This window comes from Hetaerina americana, unplaced genomic scaffold, assembly GCF_022747635.1.
Source record: "Hetaerina americana unplaced genomic scaffold, ioHetAmer1.1.p SCAF_12, whole genome shotgun sequence".
Taxonomy (NCBI): domain Eukaryota; kingdom Metazoa; phylum Arthropoda; class Insecta; order Odonata; family Calopterygidae; genus Hetaerina; species Hetaerina americana.
The window spans coordinates 10,672,456-10,689,525 of NW_027286292.1; the positions used below are offsets into that span (position 1 = coordinate 10,672,456).

The 17,070-nt window shown below is 36.0% G+C and overlaps 1 protein-coding gene across 1 annotated transcript; it reads right to left on the reverse strand.

Moving 5' to 3' along the window:
* Nucleotides 1–463: 463 nt before the first annotated feature.
* On the reverse strand, nucleotides 464–17,067 carry LOC139685859 ((3R)-3-hydroxyacyl-CoA dehydrogenase). The gene is made up of 6 exons (XM_071582973.1): nucleotides 16,804–17,067; nucleotides 16,613–16,729; nucleotides 9,578–9,774; nucleotides 2,666–2,850; nucleotides 1,384–1,511; nucleotides 464–1,195 (listed from the first exon to the last, which is right to left on the reverse strand). Exons 1-6 carry the CDS (start codon nucleotides 16,844–16,846, stop codon nucleotides 1,104–1,106), a joined length of 762 nt encoding a protein of 253 aa, XP_071439074.1. The 5' UTR covers nucleotides 16,847–17,067; the 3' UTR covers nucleotides 464–1,103.
* Nucleotides 17,068–17,070: the final 3 nt, after the last annotated feature.

The window sequence follows — 17,070 nt, forward strand, 5'->3', positions numbered from 1 at the left end:
TTTCCAGTTGTCTTCCTCAGTAGTTTTTTTAATGTTACACTGCCATTTACATAGTGACCCCACTTGGGTCCGACGTATTTGCAGTCCTCTGGTAAGAATCGCCTATGACAATTACCATAGACAGTTTACATAGATGGCAAACTGAAGATCAAGGAAGAATCATCTACGAATTTTATTATGACATCCAAAATATCCTCGGCCTCAGATGCAATATTTACAGAGATCGTCTATGAATGTCGAATTCCCCGACAAACCTTAAGAATATTGGAAAAACCTGATCAGAAGATTGCAGCTGTATAAATTCAGAAGATAACGTCAATATGTGTGTGAGATATATGTATGTGTGTGGGTGTGGTAGTCCACAGGTAGAGCATTGGACAACTGACTTTTGGGGTAGAGATATATGCACAGAGTATATTTCAGAAGTGAAGGTAGATATTTTTTTATCAACACCAATCTTTATTCCTCATAAAATATAAATTTATAAATACATAATTATTTTTTACAATTAGCTGGCAGTTGGGGTGTGCAAAGCTTCATTGATATCATTTTCAATGATAATTAATCAAAAGTATGGACTCAATCAAATGGTATATTTAATAATTTTATATTAATATATTTTTTCATTTCAAAATACATATAAGAGTGACTTGCTCTAGCCTGGTAGTTATTCCTGGACAATCTATATTTACCAATTAGAATTACTTGTCATCCCCCATATTCACACTTATCAACAAATACAGAATTTAAAATTTCAAAATGGAAGTTTGGCTATAGTATCATGCATTATTAAGATAACCCATAATCTCCATAAACATAATGAAGACCATTTCCAGCGAGCCCAGTTACCACATTGAGACCATAATTAGTAAGAAAAATGGCTGATTCATAAGACAAAATTCTGCTTCATACATCCCAAGATGGCAAATTTGATTTATACATTATTTTGAACCATTTAACAAAAGAATTTGGGAAGATAATTAACAAATGAATACATGTTCTCTAATTAAGCTGGCCACAAACTATATATGCTAAGTGAATGGTTAGGCATGTGTAGGATAGAAAGGAAAATTTTAATATTCTATTTCAGTTACAAGTTATATTCAAAGCCGACAGCCACCTGTTACTTCAATGCAGGTACCATTAATATATGAGCTTCGGCTTGAAGCAAGAAATGTTATAACTTCAGCTATTTCTGCAAAATAAATCATCATAATTGGTTAATAGTCTTAGGCTAAGAGTGAACAGTAAAAACTTATACAAACTGCTGTAAATATAAATTCTTCTATAATAAAACTAAGAGAACACATAGAGCTTAAGACACGTTTCAAGATTGTGCCACTAAATAGTACAAAAACAAGAAAAAATCAAAAAAATAACAACCTTCAGGTTTACCAAATCTTCCAACCATTATCTGAGCTTGAACCATTTCCTTCACCTTAACAGGAACAGCATCTGTCATTGGACTCTCAATAAAACCTGGGACAACGGCATTACAACGTATGCCAAACCTCATAAGAGAAAAATAGATCAATAAAATGAATACAGGCAATTCAAAATTTAGCAAAAGTATATCAATGATATTTTAAATATAATCTGCACATTTTCTAAAATTCTGCATTATAAATGGTGCCATAAGCTGTCAGAACGGAATATGATATGTTTAAAAATCCTTATAACCATCCACACAACGCAGTACAAATGATCAAGTTATTAAACCAGTTCTGATTGAAATTTAAGGTAATTAATGGCCGATGTGATGACCAGATTAGGATTGACCGAGTTTCTTAAGGCTATGCTTTCAATTGGAGATAGGTTAGATTAGGGATGTAAGGAGTTAAGGAAAGGACTTGAGACCTTTGAGAGGAGAAGATTAATAAAGATGTCAACCATGTATGTGACTTGGGGGAAAAGGTTTAGTCTTATGAGAAGATGGAATATCTGAATTTAAGGAGTAAAATGTTAATTGATTTGGGTAGTAGTTGAGGTGGGGGTAGGGGAATTAAAAAAAAAAACTTTTCAAAATATCTGTGAGGGTGGTAACATGGTTGACTCTTGGGTCAAGAAAAAATGAGAGACCCTTATTCAGGAGGGAGATTTAGGGAATGTTCAGAAATGTGGATAAAAATCCTCACTGTCAGCTAGATCTTGTGAATTTTCTTGCTGCTTCGAAGGAACAAATGAGGGATCAATGTTTGGGGGATGCATTGCGGAAAAATCTGACTGGATGATGGGGGTTGGGAGGAAGGCTGGAGAGGGATTCCAGGCCAGGTTTTAAGAAATGTTGCAGAGGAGGAGGTGGGGGAAGGGTGACTAAGCATACTGGTAATGAAAGGCCTTGGCAGAAGTAAGATATGCAAGATGGAGGACAGTTTTATTAAAGATTACATGAAGCCGAATTGTAGGGAACACAGAGCTGATGTGTGAATCTGCAGAACTCAGGGCAAAGGGTGGGGTTAGGAGAGAGTTAAGATCTAGATGAGGGAGTGTATCAATGCGTAGTATGTATTAATTAGATCAGCATATTGATTTTGGATGCAGTGACAAGGAAGAAATAAGTATTGTTGGGCTAGCATGTGGAAATATGGGTGAAGGGAGGGGGACAGTCCTAACAGTGGGAACATTAGCATCATCAATCACATCAATTATACATGTACACACATACTTGCTTAGTTCTTTTGCTGCTGTTTTCGTTAATGCCTCTACCCCAGCTTTACTAGCCGAATAATTTGCTTGGCCAATATTTCCATGTACACCAACAATACTAGCAATATTCACAATAGAGGCCCCATGACTGGTATTGGCATCAATGAGTGCTTGGGCAGCAGCTTGAATGATCAGAAATGTTCCCTGAAGTGGATGTAAAGTAAGAATGATAGCCATAAGCAAATGACGTACGTAATATTACCCTGGCACATAATCTAGCTGACTATTAGACTTAAAAATAGAGGCATGTGCAATGTGTAGTCATTTCCTGTTCTTAAAGACTCACAGAATTAGTCCATGTTCATTGCTTGAAAAAATGGTGAAGTACAGCCCTTGAATTTGTATGCACATGATACCAAATTATAATTATAACATTTATGAAACATCTGCCACAGCTGGGATTTCAACTCGGGTACTCAGTGAAGAAAGTCATTCAGGTATCTACACTTCCTATCTTTAGTCCCATTTCTACAACTATACTAATTTCTGAGAACTATAATTTTGCATTCAGTGACAGAAGCCTTTTTTCTGGTAAAGCTTAAATTCAATCGTTGCTTGAAAATGAATTTTTCACGACAATATATTGTAATTGATATGTAATTTCATGAAAGTGATATGATTATTCCTGCATAGTTTCATATTTTATACTTAACGATGGCTCACTCTGTTCTATGATTTCTCGTTCTCCCAGTTTCTAAGACTGGAACTGGAATTGAGCAGAAAAATATCAGTTCTAGAAAATATGTTTACTAAGTTAGGTTGTTTTCACTCATAAACTTATTTAAGAGCCTTAACATTAACCACAGAGCAACAAAGATCCCATGAAACATTTTCAAATTACCATACTGTGTCAACCTTAAAAAATACAGTAGAATCTCTTTTAATGAAGATGCTCCAAAAAAGTAAATATTGCAAAGCTACATATTATTTCTGGGAATCATAGGAGTCAGCTTCATAAAAAATTTTGCAAAAGCCAACTACACTTACATAGTTTCATTTATCATACTTTTGATAATGTATATCACACTGCATGTATTTCTTCTAAAAGAGCATCCCATAGATTGCTAAGTACTTTGGCATTGGAGACCATTGAAAAACAATGCACAAGAACCAGAAATACTTAGAAAGCTAAGCATGTTTATTCCATCTGAGCATTTGAAATCTGTATACATATTTAGCTTTGTTCCAGTCACCTAGGTTACGATCTGGAAACCTGGGTGCAATCCACAGATGAGCAATCAGTTTTCATTCTGCAGAAAAAAGCTATCAGGATAATGACCCACGAATCACCTTTCGTAACCTGCAGACCACTTTTCATCAGTTGTAAGAGTTTGACAGTTTATAGCATGTATATTTTCAAAATTCTCTTGCGTGTAAAAATGAACCTCCAAGCATTCATTCTCCACAAAGCGTGAAACTCTTGATCACAATACACGAAAATTCCCAACAATCCTGTTCAAATATGGGAATTAAATTATTTAATCATCTACTGGTAACTGCAAGAATGGCAAGCTTTTCCTAATTCAGATCAGTGACTCACTGCTGTACTTTTCTATCTACTCTGTCCGCTTTAACGCATGGCTATCATCTAAAGCTATATATTCAGTAGATGAATATTTCTCTTATAATTTTTCTTATCTAACGTTCTGATGTACCTTTTTTTACAGCTGTGTGGTATGTATTGTGTTTATTGTCTTGATGAGGTCCATTGTATTTATATACTTAACAACCAATTAATATTAACATTATTATCATCTACACTTCTATGCATATATATATATACATGCAGTCAGCTAAAAGATGGAATTATGATTTGGGATCATTAACACCATTTCATTAAGCTTTTTAGGCACCAACAATAGACCAATAAAATTCTGGGTAATAACCCACAAAAACATGGACTCAATTTAAATATTTCAGAAATCTACCGCATCTAAAAATATTTTCACAATTCTCTTTGGTAGCACAGAAGTTTGTTTGATGGTGAATTCAATGAAAGAACCCAATCTATGTAGGTATGAAATTATTTGATTGCCTACCAAGAGAAATCTCACAGTTTAAAGATAAACTACACCAATATCTTGTGTGCGAAAATTTTATTCCACTGATGTATTAACTTAACTGCTTCAACCATCTTTAAGCATTATGCTATATTTCCATGCATAGCATTAACGATATATAAGCATTTAAGCTTCTTACAAGCTGTTTCCTTTTTGTGCCAAACACAAAAACTGAGTCAAACTATTTCTATCTGTTTTGCCATTTATGCGGTGATTGCATGAACATTTTCGAATCACAAAAGTTTCTCCCTTATTTTATCTGAAATTCTTTAGTCTCACTCTGCTGCTTGTATTTAGTAGTGCATACAGTCATGATGACAAGGTGTCAAAAAGCTTTCTCAGAAAAGAAAAGTTTTAGCGGCAAGTGACATGATTAAAGTCATAGCAGGTTCTCGTTAAAGCTCAAGGGATTGGGATCATTTTAGTGATAAAGTAATAAATTATCTAATGATGAGGATACTTTCTACCCTTTTCCAGGAAACTATCCTCAGGAATAACTTATGGACCATCTCTGGATTCTTTTTCCTTGGAAGTTAGAAGAGCTTTAATTTTGATGAAGTTTTGATGAACCTGTTCTTAACATTACTATACAGAAGTCCCTGTCAAGAATTTCTTCCTCCTTTTGAAAACTTCCTTGCCTAATGCCATTCTCTGCCTTTTATCCCTAATACTTTAACCATTTTGGTCCAAAACACAAGATCGGTAAACTGCTCTGGTTTTTCCCTCCTATTTTAAAATTCAAATTAGTTTTTTCTTTCTAGAAAACTGCAAGACCATTGCTTTATTTACATATATTCTCATCCCATACTTATCGCAATGACTATTCAACAATTTCAGCAGAGTTTGCAACCCCTTGGCTGACTGACAAACTAAAACTTGATCAAAATCATCTCAGGTCTTCCAATGAGTTAGTGTCTCCATTGCTGCTGATGTTTTAAAAACTGACTCATTCATTGTCCACGGGGTTTCTGAGGACAATAACAGCTGATCTGAGCTCTACATCCACCATTTGCACCTCAGCAGTCTGGGACATGTACAGGTTGCAGATAGGTCTCGTATCCCTACAATATACTCCCATTTTCCTCAGCATATTCTTGAATTCTACTCATTTCTTTCTATGAGGGATATCATTTTTAAGTAACCAATTGTTACTAAGAAATAACCAATATATTAGGCTAAAATTTTTGCAGATTAACTGAGCTTTATGCACATTTTACTGTAAATTACAGTCTCAATGTTGATTTGTTAAGTTTTAGATAGTGTAGATTGAAGTAACTCGCAGGATGGAGAACATAAGAGACTCGCAAGGAGATGCAGTTCCTTCATTTGAAAAGTTACATTGCCCAGCAAATCCATGATGGCATAATGGCAGCTGATGGAAATTATAGCCCATCACAAGACACAATTGAGGTAGAAAAGAAATTTTAAAACTGCCCACATGTCCCTCACAGACAATTCAAGAAGTGGAGGGACATCACTCATGGATGATGTTTCTACAGGGAAGAAAGTGGAGGCCTTTATCCTATTAGACCAAAGAGCAACCGCCAAATGATCATAAATGAGACTGATCATAGCATGTAAAAAAATATTCGTGATGAACTGCACATATTAGAGGTGTCAGCATACTGGGTTCCACGATTACTGACTCCTTTCAGAAGCAAACACAGCAAAACCTGCAATTGCAACTGCGGTAAAACTGTCAATCAAAGCAATGTAGCTTTGATATTTTGTTCTTATCTTTATATTTTGTCCACATCTACCCTATTCTCCCAATCTTGCCCCAAGTGGCTTTTTTTTATTCTCAGAACTCAAAAGCCATAGTAGGTTCAGAGATTTGACGACACAAATGGCATCATTCTAGAGGTAGAACAATGTTTTTCGATGCAATCTGCTGCTCTTTAATGATGGCCTTTGAAAGGTAAAGGGCTGGGAGAGATGTATAACTCTGGATGGTGACTATGTAGAGAAGTCTCAAGAATAACAAATAAAAATTAAGTTTCTCTCAGAATTATTTTCAGTAATAATTAGAAGTTTATGATACCCCCTTGTATATGGTAAGGAAATCAGGCCTGCAAGCTTAGATATTGGAAGAGAATATGTTTTAGATGAGGATAGCTTAGGTCCAAACACACTAGATGGTGAGATAGTAAGAGCATTAAGGGATATGAAATTATACAAGGTAGTGGGGGTATATAACAATCATATAGTACTTAAGAGTTAAGGGTATTATGAGAGGAAGGGTATTTATGAATCTATTCCCAGCATTTATGGAGGAGTTAGGCTGGAGGATTTCATTAGATCAATGTTAGTTCCCAAACGTAAGGACTATAGAACATTAAGTTTGGCTTCACATACAACAAATGAAGTACTTAGGATCATCAATAAAAGAGTAAAGAGAAGGACTATAGATTACTTTGGAGATAAACAGTTTATGTTCAGGAAGGGAGAGTTACATTTTATGCCATGTTGAGATCACTAATAGAAAAGAACATTTAATATAATCAGGATGTATGTTTTGTAGATTTTTAGAAGGAGTTTGATAGAGTCAATTGGTAGAATTACTGAAAGTATTACATAAGGTAAGAGTAGATTGGAGGGATAGGTTAATTATCTGTAACCTGCGCATGCATCAATTTGCTCAGGTGCATGTGGCAAATGGAAAGTCAGGATGGAGAGTTAGGAAGAGGAAGGAGGCAGGGATGTCCATTACCACCCATGCTTTTTAACTTAAATGAATAGGAAATAGTCAAAATGGCATGGAAGAATTGGAAATAGCCGGTGGAATATTCAGAAAATCAGTTATGCTTGCAGATAAACAAGCTAACAAGTTAACCAAGGGATAACAGTCATAGCTTCGCACATTACAAAACCAGTGCAATGGATATGTGAAGAGAACCTTTGCAAACAAAACTGAGGCTTTAAGGTTCTCAAGAAATAAGAAAGCAAAGGTAAACGTTAAAGTAGGTGGGCAAAAACTACAACACGTGTAGCAGTTTCTGTATCTTGGAAGTGCTTCGGACTAAGATGACCACAGTAGCAGGGAAATAAAAAGAAGCATTGTGTTAGGCAAAAAAGCTTTCAAAAGAAAGAAGGAATTAACTGCAAGGATGACAAGTAAGGATAACTGTTTACGAACATTAACGTAGTGTGGTAATGACCCGGTAATAAAAGCTGGAGAAGTATAAATGTAGGTCATATGGTGTTGAGAGAGATACCTCTCAGAATCTATAAAGAATGATGATGAAGCAAAGAAGAATAATCTTGGGAATGAAGGATAGGCAATGGTGAAGTTCGCACAATACGGCTCGTACTAAGCCCACAGGCATGTGAAATTCACACGTCAAGGTAGGGGAGCCAGTTCCTTGCCCTGTATCAGTTATGGTTTCCCAGGAAGACCTGGTATCCAAAAAATCACACAGCTGGGGTGGGGCTGAGGGTGCCCAGAGAGGCCTGCCTGAGAATCGAATCTGGGCCGTCAGGTCAGTAGTCTAACCCTCTACCCCTGGACTACCATGTCCCTAATCCCACCATGGAGACTCAAAAATGGATGCTGCAGTTCCCGATAACTGCTCAAAGCAGAATAACAAACCCCCAGGGATGTGTCACCTAAAAGAATGCATTTGTTCAACTACGTAGAGATTAACATATATTTAATTCACTTTGGAGAGCAACCTAACTTCAAGTTTTGGATTACTTGTACAGAAATTGTCCATAACAGTAGTCAAAATTATTCCTGGGAGTATTGCATTGGATTCCTGGTTGAATCAAAAGTAGCAAATTGACTGTATCATCCATTGTATTTTCTATTTGGTTTTCTACAAGCTACAAAAATATGCTGAACCAGACACCATGAAACACACTAATGTAATGAGGTTATCCTCATTAAATTACCTTGCATGTAGTATTACATATCAATAATCATAAATCAAGTATTATTACTTCAATCCTCTGGATGGCACTTCATTTAACACCCTAAATTTTGTAATAACTAGAGTAGTGCTCCTTCCTGCAAACTAATAGGAGTACATACTCCTTGAAATATCTGATAAATTATTTTAAAATTGGCATTTATAAATGCACTTACCCTTAAGTACATAATGGAAAATGTCAGATATTTAGACATTGGAGATATTTTGCCGCATTTCATATAAAACAGGACTGGGCACTAATAAAAATTGTCCTATTGACACTATCATTCAAGAGGTGTTCATTCTTTCTAAAAAAATATGGTACCAAAGAATCTACACTCATCAACACATGGGTACAACCACAATATAATTGTCAGAAAGTATTCAAAACACCTACAGTTCTACCAATACCTATCTGAGTACCTATATACATATTTATACACATTTTATTTGAATCATTAAAACTCACACCATGCATGCAAAATTATATGATGGACACACAGAATATTTATAAAAATAAATTAAAAAAACAGAACCACATGAAAAGAGAGCCTCTTCAGTAAGTTTTATTGCTATGAAAATATTTTAAATAAATAGCTATTTTAAGTTTACTATTTTGCATCTTATTATTGCTGTTACGAACATGGCAGCTACATTGCAAAAATAAGAATATCAATAGAGCTGGAGGTTTTTGTGACTAGCTGTAATTGACTGCATTAAATTACCTACATTCAGCTGAAATAAAACTGTGTGCCAATGCTGAAATGACAAAAAAGTTGGGATGAATTGCTTTGCAATTTTTATCAGCTGGGGAATTATTACAGGGGAACTCATCCGAGAGCTAAGAACATTTGTATCTATATTCTTTCCTTTACAAATATTTAAGAGAATGAATTAACCAACCTTCAGATTGACATTGATAACATCATCAAAGTGTGACTCTTCCATTTTCAAGAGAAATGCATCCCTTGTGATGCCAGCAGAGTTCACTATGATTGAAGGAGGTTTTGGAAAACACTTCTTTAGCTCTCCAAACATTCTTTGTATGCTTGATGAGTCCTTCACATCAACCTCCACACTAATATTTTGTGCTACATCACCTAAAATAAGAAAATTTACCATTTAGTCTCGAATTGTGATTTTAAGAGATAATTTTTATGTAACAATGATATTTATGAGTTTCACATGATTACAAGGCTTAATCATAACTTGGGCCAAATTAGCTGCACTGTAGGGGGGAAAATTTAAAATACAAGAGTAGCTCTAGGTCACACATTCAAATCAGCAAAACTTTGTTACAAAGAAAAAAAATCTTGCTTTGATTCCCCAAGTAAATGGTTAAATGTGTGATGCTGCTAGATTTCAAATATGTATGGGCACCTAATGTTTTGGTAGCATCTGATTATATGAGGAGAGTATGATAATATTTGAAGAAAGAATTAGTCTAACATATTTTGACAAGTTTTAAAATTTTGAGATAAAACTTTACACTGATGGAAGTTTTTATAATTAAAAATAATATTTGGAAAATGCAAGGTCACAACTGCTTTAGGAAAACAAAAGTGAAACTGTGATAAGTCATAGTGAAAATAACCAGTTTGGTTTGACAGCTGATGGTACAGCTCATATTTTAGTTAGCCTTTTTTTTTTGAAAGTGGTCTCCCGGGTGAGGTAAGTTTCAGATGGACAAAACTACCAAATAAATATTTTGTCATTCCTAGCATAACACAACCCAACATCCTACTCTACAACAAGTCCCTCTTCATCTCTGTGTATTTCCTTCTCCCCTTCATCTCATTCAACATCACTATCCCATTCCCACCCTTTCCTCTTTTGTCTAACATTCGCCCCTCTATTACAATCTTCAACATCCCACTGCTGATGAATAAGCTTTTCATCAATTATTCCTGTCTCCTTATCATATCTCCCAACGATTCCCTGTCTTCACCCACCATGCATAGCAATTCCTCATTTCTTTTCCTTTCAATCCATTTCACCTTCTCAATCCTTCTCTAAATTCATATTTCAAAAGCCTCAAATCTATGTACATCCTCCTGCTTCAGTGACCATGTATCCACCCTGTACATAACTGCACTCCATATCAAAGTTTCGACAAGCCTTTTCTTCACATCCATACTCAACGTACCTGTCATCAATTCTCCCCTCCTTGTGAAAGCCTCTTTTTTTCGTGCAATTCTTCTCCTTATGTTCCTATTACTTTGACCATTTTAGACCAAAACACTTCCTAGACATGTTTACTATTCTACCTGTTCTAGTTTCCACCCTCCTATTTTAATATTAAGCTTACCTTTTCTCTTTCCGGGAAATCACATTACCTTTGTTTTATTTATATTGATTCTCATCCCATCTCTGTCACACTGAATTTCCAAGTCACTCAGCAATGCTTGCAGCCCCTTGGCTGACTGACAAACTAGAGCTTAGTCACCAAAAAACCTAATTGATTTTACCAATTCCCCGCCAACTTTCATACCTATCTCCAGTCCTTGCCATGCCTCTTTATTCATTTTTCCCACGTATACATTGAACGGCACCTGTAATAATGGGCAACCCCACCTTACACCTCTTCCTAACAGGGCCCATCCTGACTCTCCGTTCCCCACTCACACCTGAGCAGTCTGAGACATGTACAGGTTGCGGATTAGCTTTCTGACCCTCTAATCTATTCCTATTTTTTACAATATGCTCATTAGTTTTTCCCAATTCACTCTATCAAACACCTTTTCGAAATCTATGAAATAGGAAAATACATCTTGATTGTATTCTATATTCCTCTCAATCAGTGATCTTATTACTGCATTTGAATTGCGCTCCCCTTCCTAAACCCAAACTGATCATTCCCTAAGTAATCATTTGCCCTACTCTCAATCCTTTTGTTGGGGATCCTGAGAACAACTTCAGCTGCGTGGTAAATCAAACTTATTGTTCTGTGGTCCTCATATAATGTAGCTTTTACCTCTTTTGGAATAGGAACTAACACAGATCCCACTAAGTCTTCTGGCCAGATTCCTTCCTCATTGATGCTACGAATGAATCCAAATAGTCTCTTCCTTCTATTTCTTCCTAAACCTTTTAGTAATTCTGCAGGAATGTTGTCTACCCCAATGTCTTTATTTAATTTCATCTCCCATTAAAGCCCTTTCTATCTCATCATCGAGTATGCCTGGACCTAAGCTATCTTCCACTATGTCATGTTCCTTTTCTATGTCTTGCCTTGTTGGCCTAAGTTCTTTACCATACAGTTCTTTTATATATTCCTTCTATCTCTCTTGAATCTTTTCTGTTTCAACTATTATCTTACCGAAATTTTCTCCAACTGCTAGCATAGATCTTCCCTTTTTACTTTTTGATAACTTTTTAACCTTCTTGTATAGAGCACCAATTTAATCCTTCCTCTGTAAGCTTCCCATTTCCTCGCACTGCATCTTCCACCATGCTACTTTTGCTTTATATTGTTACCCTTCTCAATTTATTATTCAACTCTATGTACTTCCTTCTGCCTAACTCTGTTTACATTCCTCCATTTCCTTCTCTCCTCTATCTTTCTGATCACCTCATCTGTGATCCATGGTTTACTTGTCCTTTTCCCATTAACCAATCCTATAGTTTGTTCTGTGGCTTCTGATATCCCTTTTTCGACATATTTCCATTTTTTCTCGGTAGTACTCAGCTGCTTTCCCTCATTCACGATTTTCTCCACAGCCTGCTGATATTCCTTCCCAGTCAATCCAGTTAATGCTTTTACTTTCCATTTCCTAACCCGCCGCCCCTGCCTTATCTTTTTGAAATGGAAACTACACTTCATAACAACTTAATTGTGATCAGAGTCTGCATCCACTCCTGCGAAGCTGTGTGAATTGATCACACTGTTCCTAGACCTGTGCCTAACCATTATATAATCTAACTGATACCTTTCCGAGTCACCCAGCATTTTCTATGTATACCTATGCTTTTTGTGGTGTCTAAACTAAGTTTTGGTGATGATTAACCCTTCTCCTGCAGAATTCAATTGCTTTCTACACGTCTTCATTCCTCATACCTAAACAATAGCCCCCCACCTCATTACAATCTCTTCCTTTGCCTACCGTCGCATCCCAATCCCCCATCACTATCAAATATTTCCCTGCAGGAGCACATGCGATTATGTTCTTTAACTGATCGAATATTTTATCGACTTCTTCCTCATTGCTTGGAAGCATGTATACCTCAACAATGACCAAGTTTGTTGGTTCTACTTTTACCTCTAGTAGTAATATTCCATCTGTTGCTAGCTTTATGTTGACTACACTTCTTCCTATCTTTTTATTCGATGTTATGGCAACCCATTGTTGGATCTTGTCCCCTCCGCCATATATTACTCTATACTATCATTGCAGTAATCCCCACTATCCTTCCATCTCACCTCGCATAGATCTAAAATATCTACATTTCCTCTCTACATCTTTGACTTTATATTCTATAATTTTCCTGTCCATAACATTGTCCTAACATTCCAAGTTCCTATTCTAACTAATTCAGTCTTCTTCTTCTGCATTTTCTGTACTGCTGCCGTCAGTTACTCTTTGCAAAGGTTTGGTGAGATGACGATCATGACAGCCTAGCCTCTCCTGTTGCTGGGCATGACACACAGCCTATTGGGCTGTCCTGTAGTTTCCAGGACTGATATTCTCTATACTGTCCATCAAAAAATCTTGGGAATAATAATAATTGAGGTGGTTTCCCATTGGCTTTCTTAATAGTGTCATTAATGTGACACCATCACTCAATGGCCGCCCCACTAGGGTCAGACACCTTTGCAGCTGTCTCACTGAGGAACAGACGCTGTGTGGACTACCTTTCATTTGGCTCCTAACCTTCAACGTATCTGGCATGGGTGACCCTCCAGGAGCAAGTATCATTGCTCCCGCCAGCTAAGCTCTAGGGGTCATCGGAACACCCAAGTCCTTCCACCATGTCAAGATTGTAGTCCATGGGAGGGTAGTGAGCCTTATGGCAAGTGAAAATATTAGATGAGCCCATGCACTGTTTGAACTATGCCACTTGTAATTTCCCAGAAAGATCTTTGACTGAAAAATCAAATAGCTTGGGTGAAGTTGATGATGCCCAGATGCCTCACCCAGAATCAAACCAGGCTCCAAGTCAGGAGCCAAATGCTTCACCCCCTAGGCTACCATGCCCGATGAAACAACGTACAATGTTAAGGAGGTTAAATGAACTAATTTCAATACTTATATTATTAATAATTAACTTATCATGTAGGTACTTACCAGAGATCATTCATAAATTATAACAATTTTGCTATTTTCAAATCAGAAATTACCTCATGGTTCTGACACTTCCTGTGGCAGTAAATTCTACAGACATTCAGATTATAATAGGAGGAAACTATTAAGGTATTCTTATACCAAGCTTATTATCATTATATTTGGCTTACATTTTCAAAAATTAGAGTCAAACAGAGCTTTATCTAACTGCTCAGCTTGCTACTCATTCAAAATTAACAGTGCCAGTAGAATAGTGCATCAAAATTCTTCAAAAAATGCCTGCCACATCTTTTAAATTAAGAAATGCAGATAACTAGCAGTGTAGTTATTATTTATGATGAATTTCCAGAGCCAGGTAAGAAAAGAAATTTAAGAGTTCTTTGCTGAAATTTGAAAATTTCATTATATTTGCAACTTCAGCATAAGAAAATAGAAATTTTCAAAATAAAATTAAGCATTGGTAATATATAAGGTGCTGAAAGGCTGAGGCAGCACAGCCTGGATAGGAGTAAGGGGAATGAACACTGATATACTCATGATCATACATGGTTGTACGAATTTATACAAAGTCTTACATCAGGTAAAAGCTAGTGAAAGACCTTTGTGATGGAGGGCAACAAAGTTAACTAATGCCTCTGCTGGAAAAAATATTCAATATATAAACACATAGAGTGAAACCTGCCTTAAGCAGCCATCAAACAAATATTTGCTGCCACAGGAGGTTGTTTTTGATGATGAATCTACAAAAGGAGTGACTTTAAATCACTGATGTTAGACTAACGTACTTAAAATAGGTAAGCCATTCACAAATATTCCTTTTATTAAAAAACTCCTCACTGAGTTATTGTTTATATAAATGTTTTTTTGAAGCTGTGGACACAAAGGTAGACAGATTACTTGTACAGGTGGCCTTCACTAGCGGCCCGTGCCATCTCACATTTTATCTGCCTGTCACATGGAGACACCCAGGGGACAAGATTATCATGATTAAAGTAAAATGGTCACCCATTCAATCTCTTCCTGCACCCAGTATCAGTTAACTTCAGTGATCTAATAGAAACCTGTTTCAACATGATTAGGCCAATACCAACATGCCATAAACAAAACTTTCTTCCCTCCACAATGAAAGGATGGTATGCTTAAGGATCTATTCATTATTACATAATCATTTTTGGGAAGGATTATGTGTACAGATTTTTCATAAGGCCACATGCTGTCATAAAGCCTGCTGACTGGAAGGGACATATTACATTACAATATATTGATAATATGGGAAATACATGTGGTTGCCATAACAAGGGAAAAGTTAAGAAGATGGCTGCTAAGTGGAAGTGGCAGTTTGAACAGGTTTCACAGCACTAAATGATATCAAAGCATTTTTCTATAATGTTTATGACTTTTCGTTGGACAGCAAGTATCTTTACTTATATTTTGGACTTGACCAACCGGCCTGCAATTTAATTTTGAATTGCATGGTGCTCTTTTTTGCTCAAGGATAAAATCAATGGTAATAAGGTATATCACCAAACATACTAACCCAAAATGTGGGAATATAGCAAGGACTTCACGACACCCCTAACTAACTTGATCAGCCTCCTCTTACACCAGCCAATTCACCAGCTATGTATGGATGTTCTATGTACTTAACATATATTCATGTACCTGAAAAACCTAGTCTAAGTGCAATAATTTCGGTAAATTGTTTTTAGATGAGTTTGCAGAGCCACTCTCTACATATGGACTCATTAAGGTTATCATGTGAGTACTTTATTAATGAAGCCCAAGCTCCAATCACAAAAGGAATCAATGGCATAATATAGCATAGCACACACAAAATGAATACAAGTCAAGGCCCATTGTATGCACGCATAATTCATACACAATGGATAGATGATTTGCTGAAATTGTTTATCCTGCATACAACTGTAAACAATGTCTCCAATATGCATCTATAAATATATGCTTCTCCATCACCACACTGGTTATGGCTATCTTACGGTCAAAATATGTACTTCAACTGGAAACAGTAACATTCTTTCTCTATTGTGCTTCGATGTGTGCACATGATAGCACATGTATACTCATGAGTAAATAAACATCTGTTGAATGTGTGGGTACTGGAATCCAAGCCTTTCTTGCAGTAAACAAGACCAGTGCCAAACACTCATGTTAAAAAAAGTTTTAACAAAACTATAGTCCATAGTACAAACAAAATCTGTAATGTTCAGAAAAAAGAATGTACATTTGTTAATATGGACTACATCACTCCATATATTAACATTGAATTACTCTTCAGTCTGTTACGCATATACCCATTCCAATTTAGTTAATGGGATAGTTTATTTAAATCAACTCATCAGAACAATAAACGGTTAGACATAATTAATACTTCATTGCACAAGGAAATGGCATCATAAACCTATAGGTCCATACTTCATTCTTAGATAGAAAAATAATACAGAGCCACATTAATTATGCAAGATTATTACTGCATTGAATTCCAAGTTCTATTCCCAAAGAGATGGATAGAATCAACTTGATCTCCTAATGCGACTTTCTATACAAGAAAATCAATGAAAACATTCACCCCGCTTAAGTATTATAATTACGAAGAGAACGCTTAGCCTATAAGCATTTGAACTAAAGCTATCAGTACCTTTCAATGACTGTATGGTTAACTTCGCATTTTTTCCTACTTTATCTGCGGCTATTATCGAAGCACCTTCTCTAGACAAAGCTGCACAAGTTGCACGACCAATGCCACTCCCAGCTCCTTTAAAATTTAATGAACGTAAATAACCATCACGGGAGATAATAATAGAAAAACTACAGTTTCAGTTTTCCCACCTGTTACTAAGGCAATTCTGCCAGCTAAGGAACCTATTGCCATTGCAGTAAATCGTTTTACAAATTAGAGATAAGCAGGAGTACCCTTAATTACTGAAGATTGTCAAATAAAATATAATAACATAAAATAATGGATACAAATGAAATTAACTGAAGCTGAACAATGATTACATTAACAATATTTTAATAAGACAAATTAAATAATGCAACTGGAATAGTGGTAAATTTGTATTCGCAAATTTTCTTGGGGCACATATGAAAACATAC

Bases quoted from the DNA above. Each gene is read 5' to 3' on its own strand.
- LOC139685859 (XM_071582973.1), bottom strand. From the start codon at position 16,846: ATGGCAATAGGTTCCTTAGCTGGCAGAATTGCCTTAGTAACAG. The intron at 9,775-16,612 runs GTACTGATAGCT...TTCTTATTTTAG, and splicing joins AACCATACAGTCATTGAAAG to GTGATGTAGCACAAAATATT. The intron at 2,851-9,577 runs GTTGGTTAATTC...CATCCACTTCAG, and splicing joins TTATCAATGTCAATCTGAAG to GGAACATTTCTGATCATTCA.